Raw genomic sequence first — 17,946 nt, 5'->3', positions numbered from 1 at the left:
GTGCTCGGTTTAAACTGAATGTATATGAATCAAGGAAGTTTCAGTTGACCGGATTTCATCAAATTTAGCATTTTATGTTGTGTTTATGTAACAAAATAACCTGCTTAAATTTACAGTCTGTGTGTTTTCAAGCATCGTGGAACACCATGTCATCATGGGGGCACGAATGACACCACAGAGGGTCGGAGATCTGCAAAATAATATCTCAGACCGGAAAACTACCCAGATCTTAATGGGACCAAGGATCAGGGGTTAATCATTGAACTGTGATCAGCTTGGAGCGTTGATATGGCAGGAATGGATCTCCACAGAGAACTACAGGGGTTACAAAGAAGAGTCAGCACTGTAAATCCTGACTCTCTGCATATACTTGATTTATTTACCAATAAAAGTCTTTGAAATTTAAAAAACAAAACATGACCTCGGGTCTCAGCATCTTCCACAGGCTCAGCTAGAAGTTTATTAGCCACTTTTGACCATAGGAGCTCAGGAAGTTGCCACTGTCAGACTTCATTTCTTGACCTTATCAGGATTCCTTTAGATCACTTTATGTAATAGAATATTATCACATGCCTACAACAGTAACTTGTATGATCCTAAATTACTCACTGTTTGCCTTGAGTGATTGTGATGGTCATGCAGTGGCTGTCTCACACCACCCCCACATAGCGGGGATGCCCTTGTTTTTATGGAGGCCTTGACAGCACCGTGGACCGATGGGCTGATTTGCGTCAGTCTCACTCTTTTACATCCAGGGATCAAACAAGGGAGCTGCTTATGTTGCATCATGATGTCTCATAATGTTTGTCAGCCATCAGCGGTTTACATGGGTATTACTAATCCCAGTTCAGTGAAATATTAGGATGCCTGCGTCACTGATTGCGTAGCAGTGGATTAGTAGGTTTACGTTTAGGAGCTCTGCAGCAGTGGCACTGGAAGCACTTTAATCATCCATCCATCTATTTTCTTCCATCTTCCTAATGCAGGATTGTGGGGAGTCTATCTGAGTTTTCACAGGGTCACTTTACTTTTACTTTACTTTTTGTTACTTTCAATCTTTAGTTTATACTGTATGGATTAAATGGAAAGACTTTCTCTTTGAAAAGCTTCTTTCTTCGTAAATATAAATCAACCTTCTGTCTTTTTACATTCGTCATGCACGAATGTGTGAATGAAAGAGGATGTGACTGGAGTCTGGGTGTCATCTTTGTTTTTGGGAGGTTGCACATGTCTGGCACGCCCACTTTCTCGCCTTTTCGCATTGCCCGGCTCAGCCTTCTGCACAGCACAAACCACGCGGCACAAGCCAAATCTGACTAGTTCTTTCTGCCATCTGTTGCTCTCTTCCTTATATGGAAACAGTTTTTCTGTGTAAGCACAGACAGATGATCTGTGGACCCAGATAATGGTGAACTGAATGATACCGGAAGTTAGACCACAACTATTTTGATTTGGTTTCAGTAAAAGTTTAGAAGTATACCTCAAAAAACTTTTATGTGCTCTATTGGTTTTTATTTAAAGGGTTTAGACCAGGCTGGCTCATTTGGAAATGTGTGCACCACGCAATCATTTTACAAATCTTGAGATCAATGATGTCCAACAATCATAGATGTTCAAAACCTTCTTGATTGTATTTGTGAATACAAAACAACATAACTTTCAGATTTTAAATTGTGATGGGATGAGATTTTCTACAGTGCTTCCTTATTTATACCTTGTGCTATCACCAACTTGGTGCTTCACAGTACGTCTCTGAATCGGTGATCAGAGGTCAGAATAGTGCATGAGGTGCGGCGTTTGTTGACCAGTAGGATTTTTAGCACTAGCACTGTGACAGTGAAGCTGCGGGAGCAGAGGCAGTGAAGGTGGAGGGGTTTAAATACCTGGGGCCAACCATTCAAAACACCAGACAGCACAGAAGAGAGGTAAAAAAAGATAGTGGAGTGGGTGGAGATGAGTGTCAGGGGTGATTTGTGACAGGAGGATAGCAGAAAGGGAATGTTTACAACCTGCTATGATGTATGGTTTGGAGATAGTGGCACTGATAAAAAGACAGGTGGCAGAATTTGATGGGAATCAGCGGGACTCAGTCATTTTGAGACAAAGTTATATGGTTTGGACATGAGCAGAGGGGGGATAGTGGATACCCGGGACACGTTATGGAGCTGCCAGGCAAGTGAAAAAAAGGATGATAAAAGAGGAGGTTCATGGATGCTGTGAAGGAGGACATGCAGAGGGTTAGTGTGACAGAAGAGGATGCTAGGGAAAGGGTGAGATGCCAGAGGGCAGATCATCCTCTGTGGCGACCCCTAGAGGGAGCAGCTGATAAAGGCAAAATATGACTTTGTATTGCATTTTACCTGCGACAGTGAATGCATGTATGATCAGTGGCCTTCTAGCTTAAATTGTACTACAAAAGGAATATGAGGGAGTGCTGCGTGGTAGCTTTATGGTTAGCCACTCTGTGTGAAAAGATGAGCAGCACGTGTCACCCTTTGTCTGTGTGGGCTTCCTCCAGCTGCTTCTGTTTCCAGAAGTGCAGGCCAGGTGGAGACTACAGACCACTTGTAGGTGTGTGTAATGTGTCTGTCTGTCTTCATGCTGAGGTTAGCTGGGATATGCTCCAGCCTCTTACACATGATGAGAAGTTCAGTGTAGGATGAGAGATAGCTTCACATAAATCAGTTGGATTAGTTCACTGAAACATAATCGGTTGTCGATATCACACACAGGAGCAAACTGTAGAAAAACAAACTGGCTGTACATAAATATGGGCCATAGGCAACATACTCTACTCTCATGGCAAGCATACTGCAAAATGAATAATGTGCAAGTAACAAAAAATGCGGGTAAATTCATGCAACCTAGTTTGAGATCTCAGTATTAATCACAGAGCTGTTTGATACACCCACAGACAGTTAACACAAAAGACTTCCAATATGTCACCAAGCTTCACTAAGAAGAATGTGGGAAGCCACTATGTGACTGATTTTTTCCTGCCTCTAGTCAAGTGAACACACCAGTGGCGGCTGGCCCATAGGGGGCGCTCGGGCTCCGCCCCCCCAAATGTGGAGGAGTAAAAATATATATTTTTAAAAAATTCATCAATGATAGTTTTACTATGTGTGTGCCCATATACAGCCAGGCGTATTTTAACATTTTCACCAGCTGACTCATTAAAGTTCAACCAACAAACAGTGTTTTTCTTCTTCTGGGGCGCTCGTCAAAGCGCCCTTGATATGCAGCGAAATAGCCTATCATTAAATGGTTGCCAGGGGAAAATAATAAATATTTGACCTATCAGCGTCGCTGAATTAAATGGTTTGGGGGCGCTTAAAATTGCGCCCCTGCAGAAAACGCGCGAAGATTTGCTGTTCTAGAATTTTACCTCAGTCAGTAGCCTAAGTGAGCTATAAGGTCAGAGAGAGACGATGGCAGCGGTATTGTTAACGGTTGAGGCACAGCCTCCCCCAAATTCGGTTAGATCGCTTCTAACCTACCCTTTTGCCAGAAGGACAATGGCAGAAAAACTGCAAGTTAAAGAGTTGGGACCTGACAAGCCCGAAATTCAACTAACCCAGGCAACGAAGGAGAAGTCAAAAGCATACAACAGGACTTTTTGTCGGAGTTGGTTCCAGCGCAAGTCGTGGCTGACAGGCTGTGGAACAGCTAATGCACTTTTTTGTTTCCCGTGCATACTGTTCAAAAGTGACAAGTGTGATTTGACGTGGACACAATCTGGACAAACCGACTTAAAGCACCTCTCCGAACGAATCAAGAAACATGAAAGCTCACGAGTTCATATGGACAACAGTGTAAAGCTAGCTGTGCTAGGGAAAACTAGCATAGCGGCGCAGCTAGATGATGGACATCGGATTGCTTTAAGAAGGCACAACGAAGAGGTAGATAAAAAAATAAAAAAAATCTGTTCATGATCATTTTTACAAATCTATACAAATGGCCAGAATATGGTTGTTCATTTTAAATTTAAATTAAAATTGTGTTGTTTGATGTACTCATTAAATGGGTCATTTTAGTCGATATCATAAAAATTGCCCCCCTGAGATTTTTTTCAGGAGCCGCCACTGGAACACACACAACTTAGTGGCAACTGGAACAAATGTAAGTGCCTGCTACACCAGCTACTCCAATGCTACACATTTAAAACTTGGCACTGCCTCACACAGTCAACCTGTGATACGTTACTGTAAACACAGAACAGGAAGAAATAATATCACAGTGCAAGCATCAACACAACCACAAAATGTGTTTAACTGTAAGGATTTAATTTAAATTATAAATTATAATGTAACTGGAGCAAAAGCGAAGGGTAAACATGAATGTTGGTCTCGACCACTAAGACTTTGGGGCAAAAGACAAGTCAACAACCACAAGCGATGTACAAAAGAGACCCCTGAAGGGACATTTTTACTTTGATGATTTTGAATTGCTTCCTCCTGACTGTGCTAAGAGTTGTTACTGGGCAATATGAACATTTTATGCATTTATGTATGTAAAATTTGAATCATGTCTTGCTGTATAATGGACTAATTACTATGTAAGAACCAGTATATAGATATACTTTATTTACAAGAGTCTTTTCAGCATGAGTACAAGCTACACGTACCACCAGTTTGTTCACCTTTCTAGTACTGGGCTGGACCTCCTTTTACCTCCAGAAAATCCCCATTTCTTGATGGTGCAGATTTCCTATGGTTGCTGGAACATTCCTCAGAGATTTTGATTCATAAAGATGTGATAGCGCCACTCAGTTGCTGCAGATTTGTTTGCTGCACATCCAAGAGATTAATTTCCTGTTCCTACTTATCCTAAAGGTGATCTGTTGGATATGACTGTCATATTAAATAAACCAGTTTTAGATGTGTTGAGCTTTGTGACATGGTGTGCTACCTGTTGGAAGTAGCCATCAAAAGATGGTTAACGACAATACGCAGATTGGCTGTAGAGTGCATCCCACACACCATCACACCACTACCAGTCTGAATCAGTGATACAAAGCAGGATGGGTCCATGTTTTCATGTTGCTTATGCCAAATTCTGAATGTTCATACTATTCTTCGTCTGGCTGTTGCATCAGAAATCGAGATCACCAATGTTTTTCCAGTCTTCTGTTTTGTGACGTGTAGCCTCAGTTTCTTGTTCATAGCTGACAGAAGACCCAGACAGCAGACCCAGACTTCTGCTGCTTTAGTCCATCTGCTTCAAGGCTGGACATGCTGTTCATTCAGAGAATGCTCTTCTGCATACTTTGGTTCTAACATGTCTGTGCTTGAGTTTCTGTTGCCTTCCTGTCAACTTGTAGCAGTCTGGCTATTCCTCTCTAACCTCTGACATCAGCAGGAAATTTTCACGCAGCTGCCACTCACTGGAAATGTTCTCTTTTTCACACCATTCTCTGTAAACCCTAGGGATGTGTGGAAAAAAACCAGGAAAATCAGAGTTTCTGAAATACTTAGAGTAGGTCATCTGCTGCCAGCAACCATCCCATGTTTAAAAGTCACTTAGATCACCTTTCTTCCACATTCTGATGCTCAGTTTGAACTTCAGCAGGTCATCCTGAACATGTCCACATGCTTTAAATGTGCTCAGTTGCATGACTGAGATACTTATGTTAACAAGCAGTTGAATGGGTGTATCTAATAAAATGGCTGGTGAAAAATGAGGACTTGTAAAATGTTTAGGTGCATTATTATTAAATAAGAAATAAACTGGTTCCTATATAGCACTGTTCTATTCTAACTGAGCACACAAAGCACTTTTTTATATAAATCATGCCACATTCCCTTGTTTCTATGCTTTCTATCTACCATTCATACAAATTCACATCAGAGAGAGACTTGGAGTTAGTATGTTGCTCAAGGATATTTGGCACTGGAGAAGACAAGGAGTGAACCCCCAGCCTTCAGCTTAATAGGTGACCTGCCCTATCTCCTGAGCCACCTCAACACTTATTATTATTATTATTATTATTATTATTATTATTATTATTATTATTATTATTATTATTATTATTCCATCCACCCATTCGCTTCCGCTTATCCTTTTCAGGGTCGCGGGGGGCGCTGGAGCCTATCCCAGCTGTCATAGGGCGAGAAGCAGGGTACACCCTGGACAGGTCGCCAGTCTGTCGCAGGGCCAACACACAGGGACAGACAACCATATTATTATTATTATTATTATTATTATTTTTTTTTTTTTATTATTATTATTATTATTATTATTGTTGTTGTTGTTGTTGTTGTTGTTGTTGTTGTTGTTGTTGTTGTTCTTTTATTATTATTTTTTTCTTTTTCTTTTTTTCCCCCTATAGCTCAGTATCCAAGTCCACGATATCTAAAAAAAAAATTTTTTAAAAAGGCAGAAAAAACCTACATTCAGCCACAAGAGGGACAGGTCGTCCTGCAGAGAGTGTGCCTCCCCAAAGAGCCCTGACCTCAACATCATCCTGTCATTATATGAAGAGACAGAAGTGAAGAGACCTGTGTGTATGCCTACCTGAAGGAACGACAACTCTGAGAGGAACGGTGGTCACACCAAAATATAATTATCATTTATTATTTAATTTTACTGCTTGAGTTATGTGACTAGTCTGCAAACAGGAAAAACAAAAACAAACAAATACAAAAAAAGAACAAAACCTGCCTTTATATCTTGATACGTCATCGTCAGATGATTTTGCACAGTTCTGTGTTACGATATATCTTAGAAGCAGCTTCAGCGACAAGTTCCCACTTTTTTATGTAAGGGTGACTGTAATTAGGTAACAGCCGCGATCAATGAGACCTTGGGTTATATCACATTATTTTAGGAGAGTCAAGGAACTTTTCTGCTTAGGCGAATGACTGCGCACTTCAGCCACATTGGTCATACGCACACTTGTATAACCGTTTAGATAACAGTCGGCCGCTCTGAGCCGCTGTGAGCCAACCATCGCCACTGCTTCATTCACCGGCAGCTGCGTCGTAGTGATTTGCTCTCGCTTCTCTCACGCCGGCAGTAGCCGTGGGTTTCCACGTGAAAGCGGTGACACACTTATATAAAAGGAGTGGCATAAGGGGGGACCAATCACAGTGCGGAGCGGCGGTTGGAGCCCCGCCCGTGAGGGGGCGGCTGGCGCTGATTCGATGCGAGCGCCGTGACGTAGAGACCGACAGGTTCGTGGGCCAATGAGCGAAGGAGCTGGAGGATGGCTGTCGAAATGAGGTCACTGCCAGCGCTGGAGATCCAGGGCAGAGTCCCGGTGTGAGTGGGAATCAGGACGGGGTAGAGGGCATCGCTGAGAGACGAACGCAGGGCTGTCGGGACCCGCTAATCATCGCAGCACGGATCCAACCGCAGAACTACACCAGAGGCCAGCCTTTATTTCCCGGAGACACCCGGAGCTAAAGACGATCAGCCTTCTGTCAGGTTGGTGGGAGTTTCTCTTTTCTATCTTTCTTTGGTGCGTAAGACGCTGCAGCGCTTCTCCGGGTTGTAGAACGTGTAGGGGTGAAGCCGACTCCACTTTTATCCAGCTGTGCTCTGAATGTGTAAAAAGGCTCTGCTGTGGGATCGCGGGAGGTGAAAGTTGCATAAATGTGTGTTGCCGTGGGGGTCAGGAGACTCCAACGGGACACCAGCTGTGCCTATGTAACAGCGGGAGCGGAACGAAACTCGCCGCACTTTAAGGTGAAATACCGGTGGTGGCCTGCGCTCAGAGGACCTTTAACATAAGGGTTTAATCTGGCAGGTATTTCACAGCGGCGGAGATGCATAGGGCAGCGATGGCAGAGTCGCATATGGCGCACTGTTTGTAGTGTCACTGACACATGAAAACTCCTGACGACTTACATAAAGAGGCTACTGCAGCAGCACATGGCAGAAGTTCACACGCAGTTCCTATTAGAAAACCTCTGGGCTGTGCGCCACGCTTTTCTGAATAGGCAGAGTCAGGCTGCTGGTATTCGCTACAGTGAGACAATCCTTATATGAAAGCATTCATTCATCTTCAACAGCAGCAGCAGCAACAGAAGTCCTTACAAGGGAGACTGGAGAAAAAACAAAGTAAATGCTGATTTTTAATTTTGCTAAAAGAGGATAAAGACAAGTCAAAATGCGGCATGCAAATGTGGATCATAATTAATGGAAGAAGTGTCTGCGTGGAAGGCTTAATTTGGGTGTATTCACCTTGCCCTTTGTGACTGAGGAGGGAGGAGAAAGATGAGTGACGCAAATAGGGCTCAGTGGAGATCTCATTTATGCATTTTTGTTTTACTGTTGCAATAAGAACGGTTGCCTTGGCACAGCACTCCCTGCCCACAATCGCAGTGGAGCAGGAGATGAATTTGCAGATTTCTTTCTCTTTTTTTTAACCATATGTCACTCGGAGTTTATTGTTATGATAAATAGTTAAAAACATCTTAAAGCACACAGTGCTGTAGGACAGTCTAAGGGAAAGGTGCCAAAGCAAACGTGCAGCAGTTTTGATGCAGTCGTGCTGAAAATAGTTGGAATTTTCTGCTTGGACTCTGGTGGTCTACAGCAAAGAAAGTCTTAGGTGGTCTCTGCAGGTGTGCGCGCGCGCACTACGAGTCTTATTTACCGCAAGTTTTTGAGCTGTCATCAAGGAGATGTAGGTCAGGGAATTATGAAATAATCCCAAAGAGCGACTGCAGTCATGTCTGCACGTGAGTGGAGTCATGGTGCATACAAGTCATTGTTTTGCACCTTTTTGCATGCATGTAAGAACTGAGACGCTAAAGTAAAAACATACCATCATATTAAAGTGTGCAAGACACACCATTCACACACTGGTGGAAACCCCCACATTAAATCCATAAGACTTCAGACTCCTTGAGACTAAATCCTTTAGCCTCTCTTTTAGTACTTATAGGTAGTTTATAAATTAGGCTTTTCAGCCTCCATCTGCTAATTTAAACATGCAGTTAAATTTTGTGGTAACACAAATGATGGTGTAAGAACTTTGCCTACAAAAACAAATCATTGGACAAATATCTTGAAGTGGTGTTTATTTTTTATATTAAGCTTCTAAAGTCATTATTGCATCATTGTTTCAAGGGCAACCCCATGAATATGAGGTTCTCAGACATCATGAGGGGGGCAGAGTGCCAGAAACACTTTGAGAAACACTGCCTGTGTGATAATAATGGAAATGTAATGGACTCCTTCTGCACGATGCACATAAATCTGCAGCTACTTCTGTGCAGTTATACGAGTTGTTTTGAGTCCAATTAAAGTGTAATAAACATATTAATTATGCAGTTGTGGTGTGTAAAGATTAATTATGAATGAATCCTTAGAACGTCTTTCATTTGGCACAGTTGTGTAATCTGGTGCTGGTTATTTCCCCTAGAAAAGATGAATTACATAAAAATCACACGAAGGGGAACGTAGTGAGCAGATGGCACAGAGTATCAATGAATGTTATGAAATAAAATTACAGCTTGATATGGAGCTGTTTGTAAAGCTAGAGCATTTTTGATCTTATGGACTTTTTCATATTCAATTTCAAGTCTAGCATGCAATATGCAGTAAGGAATGGGTAATATGGTTTGTTTTTTTTGGTGAGAGTTATTATGATATAATCTCAGGTTCCTGTATAGGTAGCAGTTAAAACATCTGGAAGTCAGCTGGTACTCACAGTGTATTACCAGTACGGTGACATTTGTACCTAACATAGTGGATCTTATTAAGTCTTATTGTTAGGATCTCAGGTTGGAAGAGTTTTGACTTTTTAAACAATGAGTCTGTTGGTTTTTTTTTTAAGTCAGCAGCAGGAGGTTTTAATATTTCTGGTAACTCTGAATAAGACCAGCAACAAAACAGAAAAAAACTCTAAGAAGGACCAAGGTTATCTGGAAATATGTTGCAGACAGTCTGTTTTTCCAGCCGTCTAGGAAAACTGCGGTGACGACTAGAGCGATGAATAGATTCAGGGGGCTGAACACATGTAATCAAATCTTAATTTGCCACCTTAATTACAACCTTAGTTTTAATGTTTTAAGCTCTAAATGGGACATTTTGTCCTTGAAGATTCAGAAAGGCCAAGTGAGCATCGTGTTCCCGGAAGAATCTGATTGCATTAAATGGATTGAAAGTGTTGGCGAAGATTTGCTAATACAGAGGCTGTAATTGCGTTATGTTTCTGATCTTACCTTGTTTGTCACCTGTTACCTCGTCTGCTTACCTCAGTGGAGGATATAAAGGCTTCCTGACCGCTTCCTTTGACAAGAACTGCATTGTAACTCACGCTTAATAGTGTCACTGCCTGTGTGTATTGATTATGCAAAGCTGGTGAAAGATAACCAAAAGATAACCCTGCACAAATGTCACGTGAGGGACGAGTATGAGTCAAGGTCCCTGCGAGCTTACCCAGTTAAAAATGATGATTAGTTTCTTAATGGGCAACAGGAAATCCATTTCGTTCTCTCCTCTGCTTCCTTGGCAGCTCAACTGGATGGAAAAGACCCAGTTAATGACAGGAAAAAAGGAACAATCAAAGATGCTGAAGTGGCCTCGGGTAACCTTGACTACAGAGAAGAAACGGACATCCATGGGCTTTTTTGAGAAACGATTAACAGGTGGTAGGCCAAGAGTAAATGCTGAAAATGAACCACCGTTAATGACTTTTATTGCATGGGTTTATTGACTCTTTCTTGTTAATTGTCTTTTACGCAAATAAAAATTAGAGAGGGGGATCTATTTTGAGTAAGTCCTCAGCTTCCATAAACAAAATAGTGTAGTGTAGAGCAATAAATTACATAAACTTCTCAGTGTTGCCAGAGTAGCTTGGATTGTCATTGCTGGACCATCATGTACTATGTAGCCTACTTTCAGACATGTGACAGGTCTCTGTTCACATTCTTAGCCTTCCATCCAAATAAGAATTTGATGGAGTGTATTTTATGGGGGCCTTGATCCAAAAAGCAAACAAAAACAAAAATGCTTTCACATTCTTTACACCACCACCTCAGTTTCTGCTCTTAGATGACAGGAGTGGTGTTCAGTGTGCTCTTCTGCTGCTGTAGCCCATTGACTTCATGACTACTCTTCTGTATACTTTGGTTGTAACAAGTTGTTATTTGAGCTACTGTTGCCTTCCAAACCAGCTCAAAGCAGTCTGGCCATTTCCCTCTGAGCTTTGGCATCAGCAAGGTATTTTCACCCAGATAACTGCAGCTCACTGGAAACTGTCTGCTTTTTGACCACTATCTGCAAATCCTTGAGCAGTCAGTCTGGCGCCAACAATGTGTTATGCTCAAAGTCACTTAAATCACCTTTGCTCCCCAATTCTGATGCTCAGTTTGAACTTCAGCAGGTTGTCTTGACGATGTCGACACGCCGGTATGCATCGAACTTCTCTTATGTTATTGGCTGATTAGATATTTGCATTAAGAAGCAGTTGAATACCTAACAAAGTGAAGAACAGACAGTTAAAGCAGTCCATCTAGTCCAAGGAGAATATTTTTGAGGATGGATGAACTTTCTCTCTCTTAGCTTTTCTAAGTATCTGATCCTGCTCGTGTTTGGTAACCGTCTCTCTTAGTATCTTTCTCAACCGACTGTCTGCTGGTATTGAGCCAACTGGCATGATAATGAGCGATAGAGGTCAATGTTTGGTAGGTAGTTGGCAACCAGTGCGAACTCCTGGACTTTGTGACTGTTAGAAACATTGCCAGTCAGCTCTTCAACTTTGGACCAGACTTGCTTTTGCATTTTTTGCTTCTGCAGCAGCGCCTGCAAAAAACCCCATCCATTTAACTAAAACGAACTGGTCAGCGGTCAGTGAAGAATGTTCAGTATGTACACTATGTTGGGTTTAACAAACTCTTTCATTTATAATGTCCGCTGTGCATCATGATGGACTTTTTGTGTGAAAGGAAAGACTGAAAAAAAGCCACAAAGCTCATCTCACTTTGCAGCGATGACAAGTCATTGCCAAACTCACTGCTCCAGTTAAGCTTGCCAAGCAGTCTAAAAACTACAACACAAGTTGCTCACTTGTCCCTTAATTGTCCCTATTATTTGGCTGTACGTTGACCCAGTTCACAGAGAGAATATGCCTACTTCACAGCATGTCAGGGATATGCAGGCTGCTGACTGCCAACTGCTTTCTGCCATTTGAAAAGGCCAACAGAGCTGCTCATTATTAATGCAAATACCTCAGTACCCTTGACAAAGTAAGGATGACTGTGTGATGTTGCGCAATCGATGGGCCAGCCCGATTTGCAGACAATCACGTGCACACATGCAATAAAAGTTTAGTAAGTGATAACGTTTTTAATGCAAAGTCAAGAGGTCAGTGTTGCAACCTTCGCCTTGAACTCTAAACTGCTCAATGAGCCAAATTTTTCTGTTTTCTTTTCTTTTTTTTGTATCTTTAATAATATTTTTGTGTGAATTTGAGAAACTGAGTCGCGCTGCTTGTGTGGTCCTTGTGTTTTTAGTTGTATCGTGCTTTAAGAAAAGTATCAAATCCCTCTGCGCTTGCTCAATTCTTGTCAGTCATTCTGTCTAATTTGACCTGTGTTCTATTTTAAGTAAAAGACAAACAGATGATGGTCGAACTTATCGATCAGGTGCAACGTGAGTAGAAAGTAGGACAAATCTGCAGTTTTAAAAACCCATCAGAAACAACATGAAAAACACATTTTTGTCAAGCCAGCAACTTTTTTGTCACATACTGTACACACACACACCTTTCAAACAGGTTATTACCAGATCAATAGACAACAAACATTAGTGACATCCAAACACCTGCCTACGTAAAAGTCGTTGCACTTCTATGGGCTTGACGTTGAAAAGCTAACTCTGTGAGGCTAAATCCACTTCTGCTTCCGGGCTTAGTGACTTAAGGAGGGCATAGAGCTGCCGTGTGTCTTCAGGCTGAGGAGAATATAGACATTTTCCATTGCACGGCTGGGGAAAGGCATTCTAGTGACGAGGGAGATTATTCCTGGAAGGCATCCAAGACTAGAGGTTAAACACGGGCACAGTGTGGCTTTAACTTCAACATGCTGCCCAGAAACAGAACTGAGTGACTGATAAGATTTTATTTGAATGACTGTAAATCTCAAGTTTGAATATATGTTTTGGGAACATTCATCTTTCTTTGACTAAAAGGAAAAAAAAAACAATATTTGAACTTAGTTTAGTGAAAAGTACTTGCACACCAAAGCAATCATACAAACCATGGGTTACACTGCATCACTGTGCGTAATTAGTTTAATTCTGTATCATTACAGAGTGAAGCAGCACATACTGCCTTTTTAATCTGCCTTTTATACCATTTGGTCTTGCACATGTCATACACGTGACTCTCACAAAGGTTCTCACCTGACTGATTTGACTGTGCAAATTCTCTTGTAAATTTCCAGTCTTTAGCTGTGATTCAAAGTGCTGCCCTTTAGAAAGAGTTTCGCTGCTGATAAATCAATTTCCAGAAACGGCCTGTTGAGGGAAAAAACTTTTAGCCGCTTCTTCTGATCATAGCCATCACCATGGCCTTTTTCTTGTTTACTCCAAACACGACACTGTTGATGTTCTCACCGAGCTCTGCGTCACTTACTGTAACCAGAAGTAATTCCAACCACCAGTATTTGGGAATCTGGCTTTTGTACTGCATCATTATTTAAAAGAGCACAGATTTTGCACAGTTTGTCAAAAAACCACAGAAAACAGGCCAAAGCCCCTTCACTGTTGGCCTGCAGTGTATGATGGCATTCAGCTTGTCTGGCGTTTCATGTGTCCCAGAGTGAAAGATCCTTTGAAAGGGTTGGTGGGCTCACATGGGACAGGCCTGCTGTTCTTAAAGGCCACGCTGTCTGTACCACAGAGCCATTTTTACAGTACATCAGAGAAGAATCTGCAGGGCTCTTCACAGGTCAGGGGTCAAAGAGCACAATGTGCTCTGATTTCATACCAGACAACGACGAGACAGCTTTTTGAATGATGGGCGCAGCATTGATTTGTGTCTCAAAGACTTTCTAAAAATATGTTGTTGTTGTCTGCAAATGAAATGCTGGTGGGTTCTTTATGTTTTGACTAATTAAATGCAAATTGCGTATGGTTTGGAGTAATCCTGACCAATCTCGCAAGCATGTGTTTGACTGACCTTGCTTCACCCAGGCATCTATTGAATTCAATTTCTGTTGGCATTAACAATAATATAATAGCACATCAAAACTTAGTTGACTCAGGGTTTTTTTTTCCACTATCACTTCATTCCATCATATATTACCCATTTATTTACATATAATGCAGTCATAAAATGTGGAATGGACAAGTTTTACTTCATTACTAACATGTGTACTCTCTTTCTCTCCGCAGATCAGTCCACTTCTTCTTTATTTCCCTCGGCTATTACCCTTGTAAAAATGGGGTAATTGGGGTTTTTTTTTATCATCTAGTAAACTAACCTGGAACAAGGCCTGTGTAGATCTCCTGATGTCAGAAGATTCAGACTCCAAGCCCTACTGCTTCCCAGGTTTGGAAGATCAGGATGGAGCCTCGAGTTGCAGAGCGTCCACTTCATGCAATTCTATCCCAAGGGGGGACTCAGGGTGCAGCTCCATGGCACAGCTGCACCGTATGGGTGCCTTCAGCCAAGGTAGGCCTGACCTGGGCCTCCCTTCTGAGGGCAGCGACAGCAGCGATCAGGACCCTCCCGCTTCACCAGACAACCATCGCAAGAACGCTCGCTCTCGGTCACTACCCGAGGAGGATGTGGAGATGAAGAGTAGCGGATCGAGCGGGAGTGGGACCGAATCACACGGCAATGAAAGCCACGGCAATGAAAGTCATGGAAACGACAGCAACGGCCACGAGTCGATGGGAAGCTCCACCGGCAACAGCAAGGACTCGGCACTGCTTGAATCCTCTGAGAGCAATAAGAGGTCAGTGGTGGTTGTGGGAATGATAAAACCATTATGAGGGTTGCGCTTCGTCTTTGCATAGTAGCATATACAGACAATCAACCAAAGTACTGCGTCTTTGACAAGTCTTTGGCTGGTCTGACAAGCCAGCAGTAGGAGATAATAAATGGGGTCAAGACCCGAGGTTGCTATCTCGGGAATCTGCAGGTAGTTCAACAAAAAGAATGATCACAGCAGTCTGTGTCTGTGCTTACAAATTACCGTAGCAGCTGATAAATGTTTTTTCAAGACCCCATTAGATAAAAAAGAAAATGCCAAAAATGCCAATCCGAAGATAACACCAGCTTTCCTCATGGGAAAAACTGTGCTGGGTTATTTATGCTCTTTCCTTTTTCCTTTTTCCTCTTACGTAGTTACGTTTGCCCTTTGCTAATGAGTGACAACAATCGGCATAAAAATTGACCATCAACATGTCACAGTCATAATAAATGCAGTTAGCAGCAGCTGATGCATCCGCCCCCATTGGCTAATGCATGTAGATGAGTGAGTGAACCAAGGCTTCAGTGATGGCTGTCGTGCTCTTCGCCCCAGAAGCCCAGTTGAAATGTAATTGTACACATCCTGTTTGTCATAAAATGTTACGTTGGGACTTTTGCCAAATGAGGATTAATTTGACATTATTTAGTGTCACCGCAAACATGTTCTCACTCCCTAAACTAGATCTCATTGCCAGCTCACATTGCATAGAAGTGAGTCATACTAGGAGCAGTTGGTGTCTGTTTTTTGCACTTTTTATAAAAGAATCCAACTTGATAAACATGAGCTGATTTCTATGTAGGACACACAAAAAACATGTTTTGGTAAGATACGTCCATGTGCTCCACGCTTCTGTTCGTTCTGGAGTAAACAGGTTGAAATGCAAACACTTGTACTGTGATGCTGTGTGGTTAGTGTTTAATTATAAAGGCTATTTTCATGAATTGTGAGGTGGTTTCAGCTTTATGTTTAAAGATGATCCTCACGAGAATTTAAAGGGTAGCATGCTGTGTGTTTTTCTGGATTTATGTTTACAGATGTGTTCTAATGTTCACTTTTCTCACTCTGAGTGAGAGTTAATGTTTGCTTACTGTCCACGGCACACCTTAAAGTTTAACTTAATGTTCAGTCACATCACAGCCTTAGTATCTGAAGAGTTGTTGGTTACGGCATTTCTCAAAGAAAACTTTAAATGACTAAAGTACGAAAAAAATTTAAAATCCCCTGCCTCTCCACAAACGTGCAGACGTGACTTCATCATGATTTAAAAAATGTTCAGACGCAGTGCAGCCTGCCCAAGGCATGACTACAGCAGTGGAAAAAATAAAAACGATCATTCCTTCCAGTAGGAAAACTGGATGCTGGCCGTCTCTTTATAGCAGATGGGTTGTGTCATGCTCGCCAGCTCCTTGACATTTCTATGGCAACAAAATGTTTGTCTTTGTTTACTGGGTGGCGCCGGCCAAGTGGAAGGCATTGACGTTATACTGCCTCACTTTCAGCCTTGACTGGCTTACCTCACTTGATCTTTTCACTATGGAGTTTTTTTTTTTATTTGTTTAAAAACCGCTCCTCTTCCTGTCCATATGCGCCTCGCACGCAATAGCTCCCTCCCTCAAAAAATGCTATTACTTTTTTTTCCTCCCTCTTCTTACTCACGCCGCTCTCTTTATTTGAACTTTTAACCTTTTGTACCAGTTTTTTTGCTATTTTTTTCCCTCAGCATCTAAAAAATACTCCGTCTTTCTCTGTGTTTAGTACCTTGCTACCTGCATCTGTTGCTCTTTCTCATTCACCTTCCTCATTTAAATAGCAAAATTTAAGTGACAAAAGAGGGTTGGACATTTTGGTCCTTAGTGACACGGCGGCATCACACATTTGCTGCAGAGTTGTCAGCCTCACATCCATGATATGGATACCAACTTACCAAAGGTGCTCTATCGCACTAAGATCTGGTGATTGTGGACGTCGTTTGAGTACAGTGAACTTATTGTTACATTCAAGAAACCAGTGTGAGATGATTTCAGCTTTGTGTATTCAGGTTGGCTGTGGTATTTAAATGATACTCAGTTGATGCTAAGCAGCCAAAAGTGTACCAAGGAAATATTCCCCACAATTTACCGTCAGCAGCCTGATTCGCTGATACAAGGCAGGATGGATCCATGCTTTCATGTTTCACTTGTTTACTCCAAATTATGGCCCAATCATCTGAATGTCTCAGCAGAAATGGAGACTTGTCAGACTGGGAGTCGTTTTCCTTCTGTTCAATTTTGGTGACCTCGTGCAAATTTGAGTCTCAGTTTCTCATTCTTAGCTGACAGGAGTGCAACCTGCTGCTGTAACCAATCTGCTTCAAAGTTCAGCGTGTTGTGCATTCATTCGCCTTCATACCTTGGTAATGAGTGCTTATTTGAGTTATAGTTGCCTTCCTATCTGCTGAAGCCGTCCTCTGACATCAACCAACAATTTTCACTCAGAGATCTGCTGCTCACTGATTATTTTCTCTTTTTTGACCATTATCTGTAAACTCTAGAGATGATTGTGTGGAAAAATCCCAGCTGATCAGCAGTTTCTGTAATACTCAGACCAGCCTAACTAACAATCATGCCACATTTAAAGTCACTTACAACACCTTTTTTCCACTTTGTGATGTTTGCTTTGAACCTCTGCAGATTATCTTGACCATGTCTGCATGTCTAAAGCTTTGAACTGGTGATTGGCTGATTAGATATTTGCACGAACAGGCAGGTTATCATGTGCACCTACTTAAGTGGCTGGTATTTCACCCCATATTTTGTGTAAAGAGTAAGAACTCAAGTCAAATCATGCTTCTAATACACTGAAGCAAAAAATTAATGAAAAGGGGACAAAAGTAAAAGCAGTTAATGAATAAATACACACTATACTCTCTCTGAGCCTGTAGCTCCAGGCTCAGGTCCATCACTGGTCTGTTAGACAGTTTCATGTTGTGAGACCTGCAGGAGTATCCTTCAATTTTCCCCTTTAATATCCCACT

General features: G+C 41.9%; 1 protein-coding gene across 3 annotated transcripts in view; it reads left to right on the top strand.

Moving 5' to 3' along the window:
• Window positions 1–7,186: 7,186 nt before the first annotated feature.
• Window positions 7,187–17,946, top strand: part of per2 (period circadian clock 2) — a 32,250-nt gene continuing 21,490 nt past the window's right edge. For 2 of the 3 annotated variants that reach the window (XM_026148679.1, XM_026148677.1), the window contains exons 1-2: window positions 7,187–7,428; window positions 14,350–14,915. In XM_026148679.1, coding sequence (XP_026004464.1) covers window positions 14,467–14,915 — 449 coding nt within the window. In that variant the 5' untranslated portion in view covers window positions 7,187–7,428; window positions 14,350–14,466. The remainder of the gene's footprint in view (window positions 7,429–14,349; window positions 14,916–17,946) is intronic. The other variant, XM_026148678.1, reaches the window with a different exon arrangement.

This window comes from Astatotilapia calliptera, chromosome 18 (assembly GCF_900246225.1).
Source record: "Astatotilapia calliptera chromosome 18, fAstCal1.2, whole genome shotgun sequence".
NCBI lineage: Eukaryota > Metazoa > Chordata > Actinopteri > Cichliformes > Cichlidae > Astatotilapia > Astatotilapia calliptera.
The sequence above is the reverse complement of the archived record's forward strand: the minus strand, read 5'-3'. Positions and strand labels throughout refer to the sequence as shown.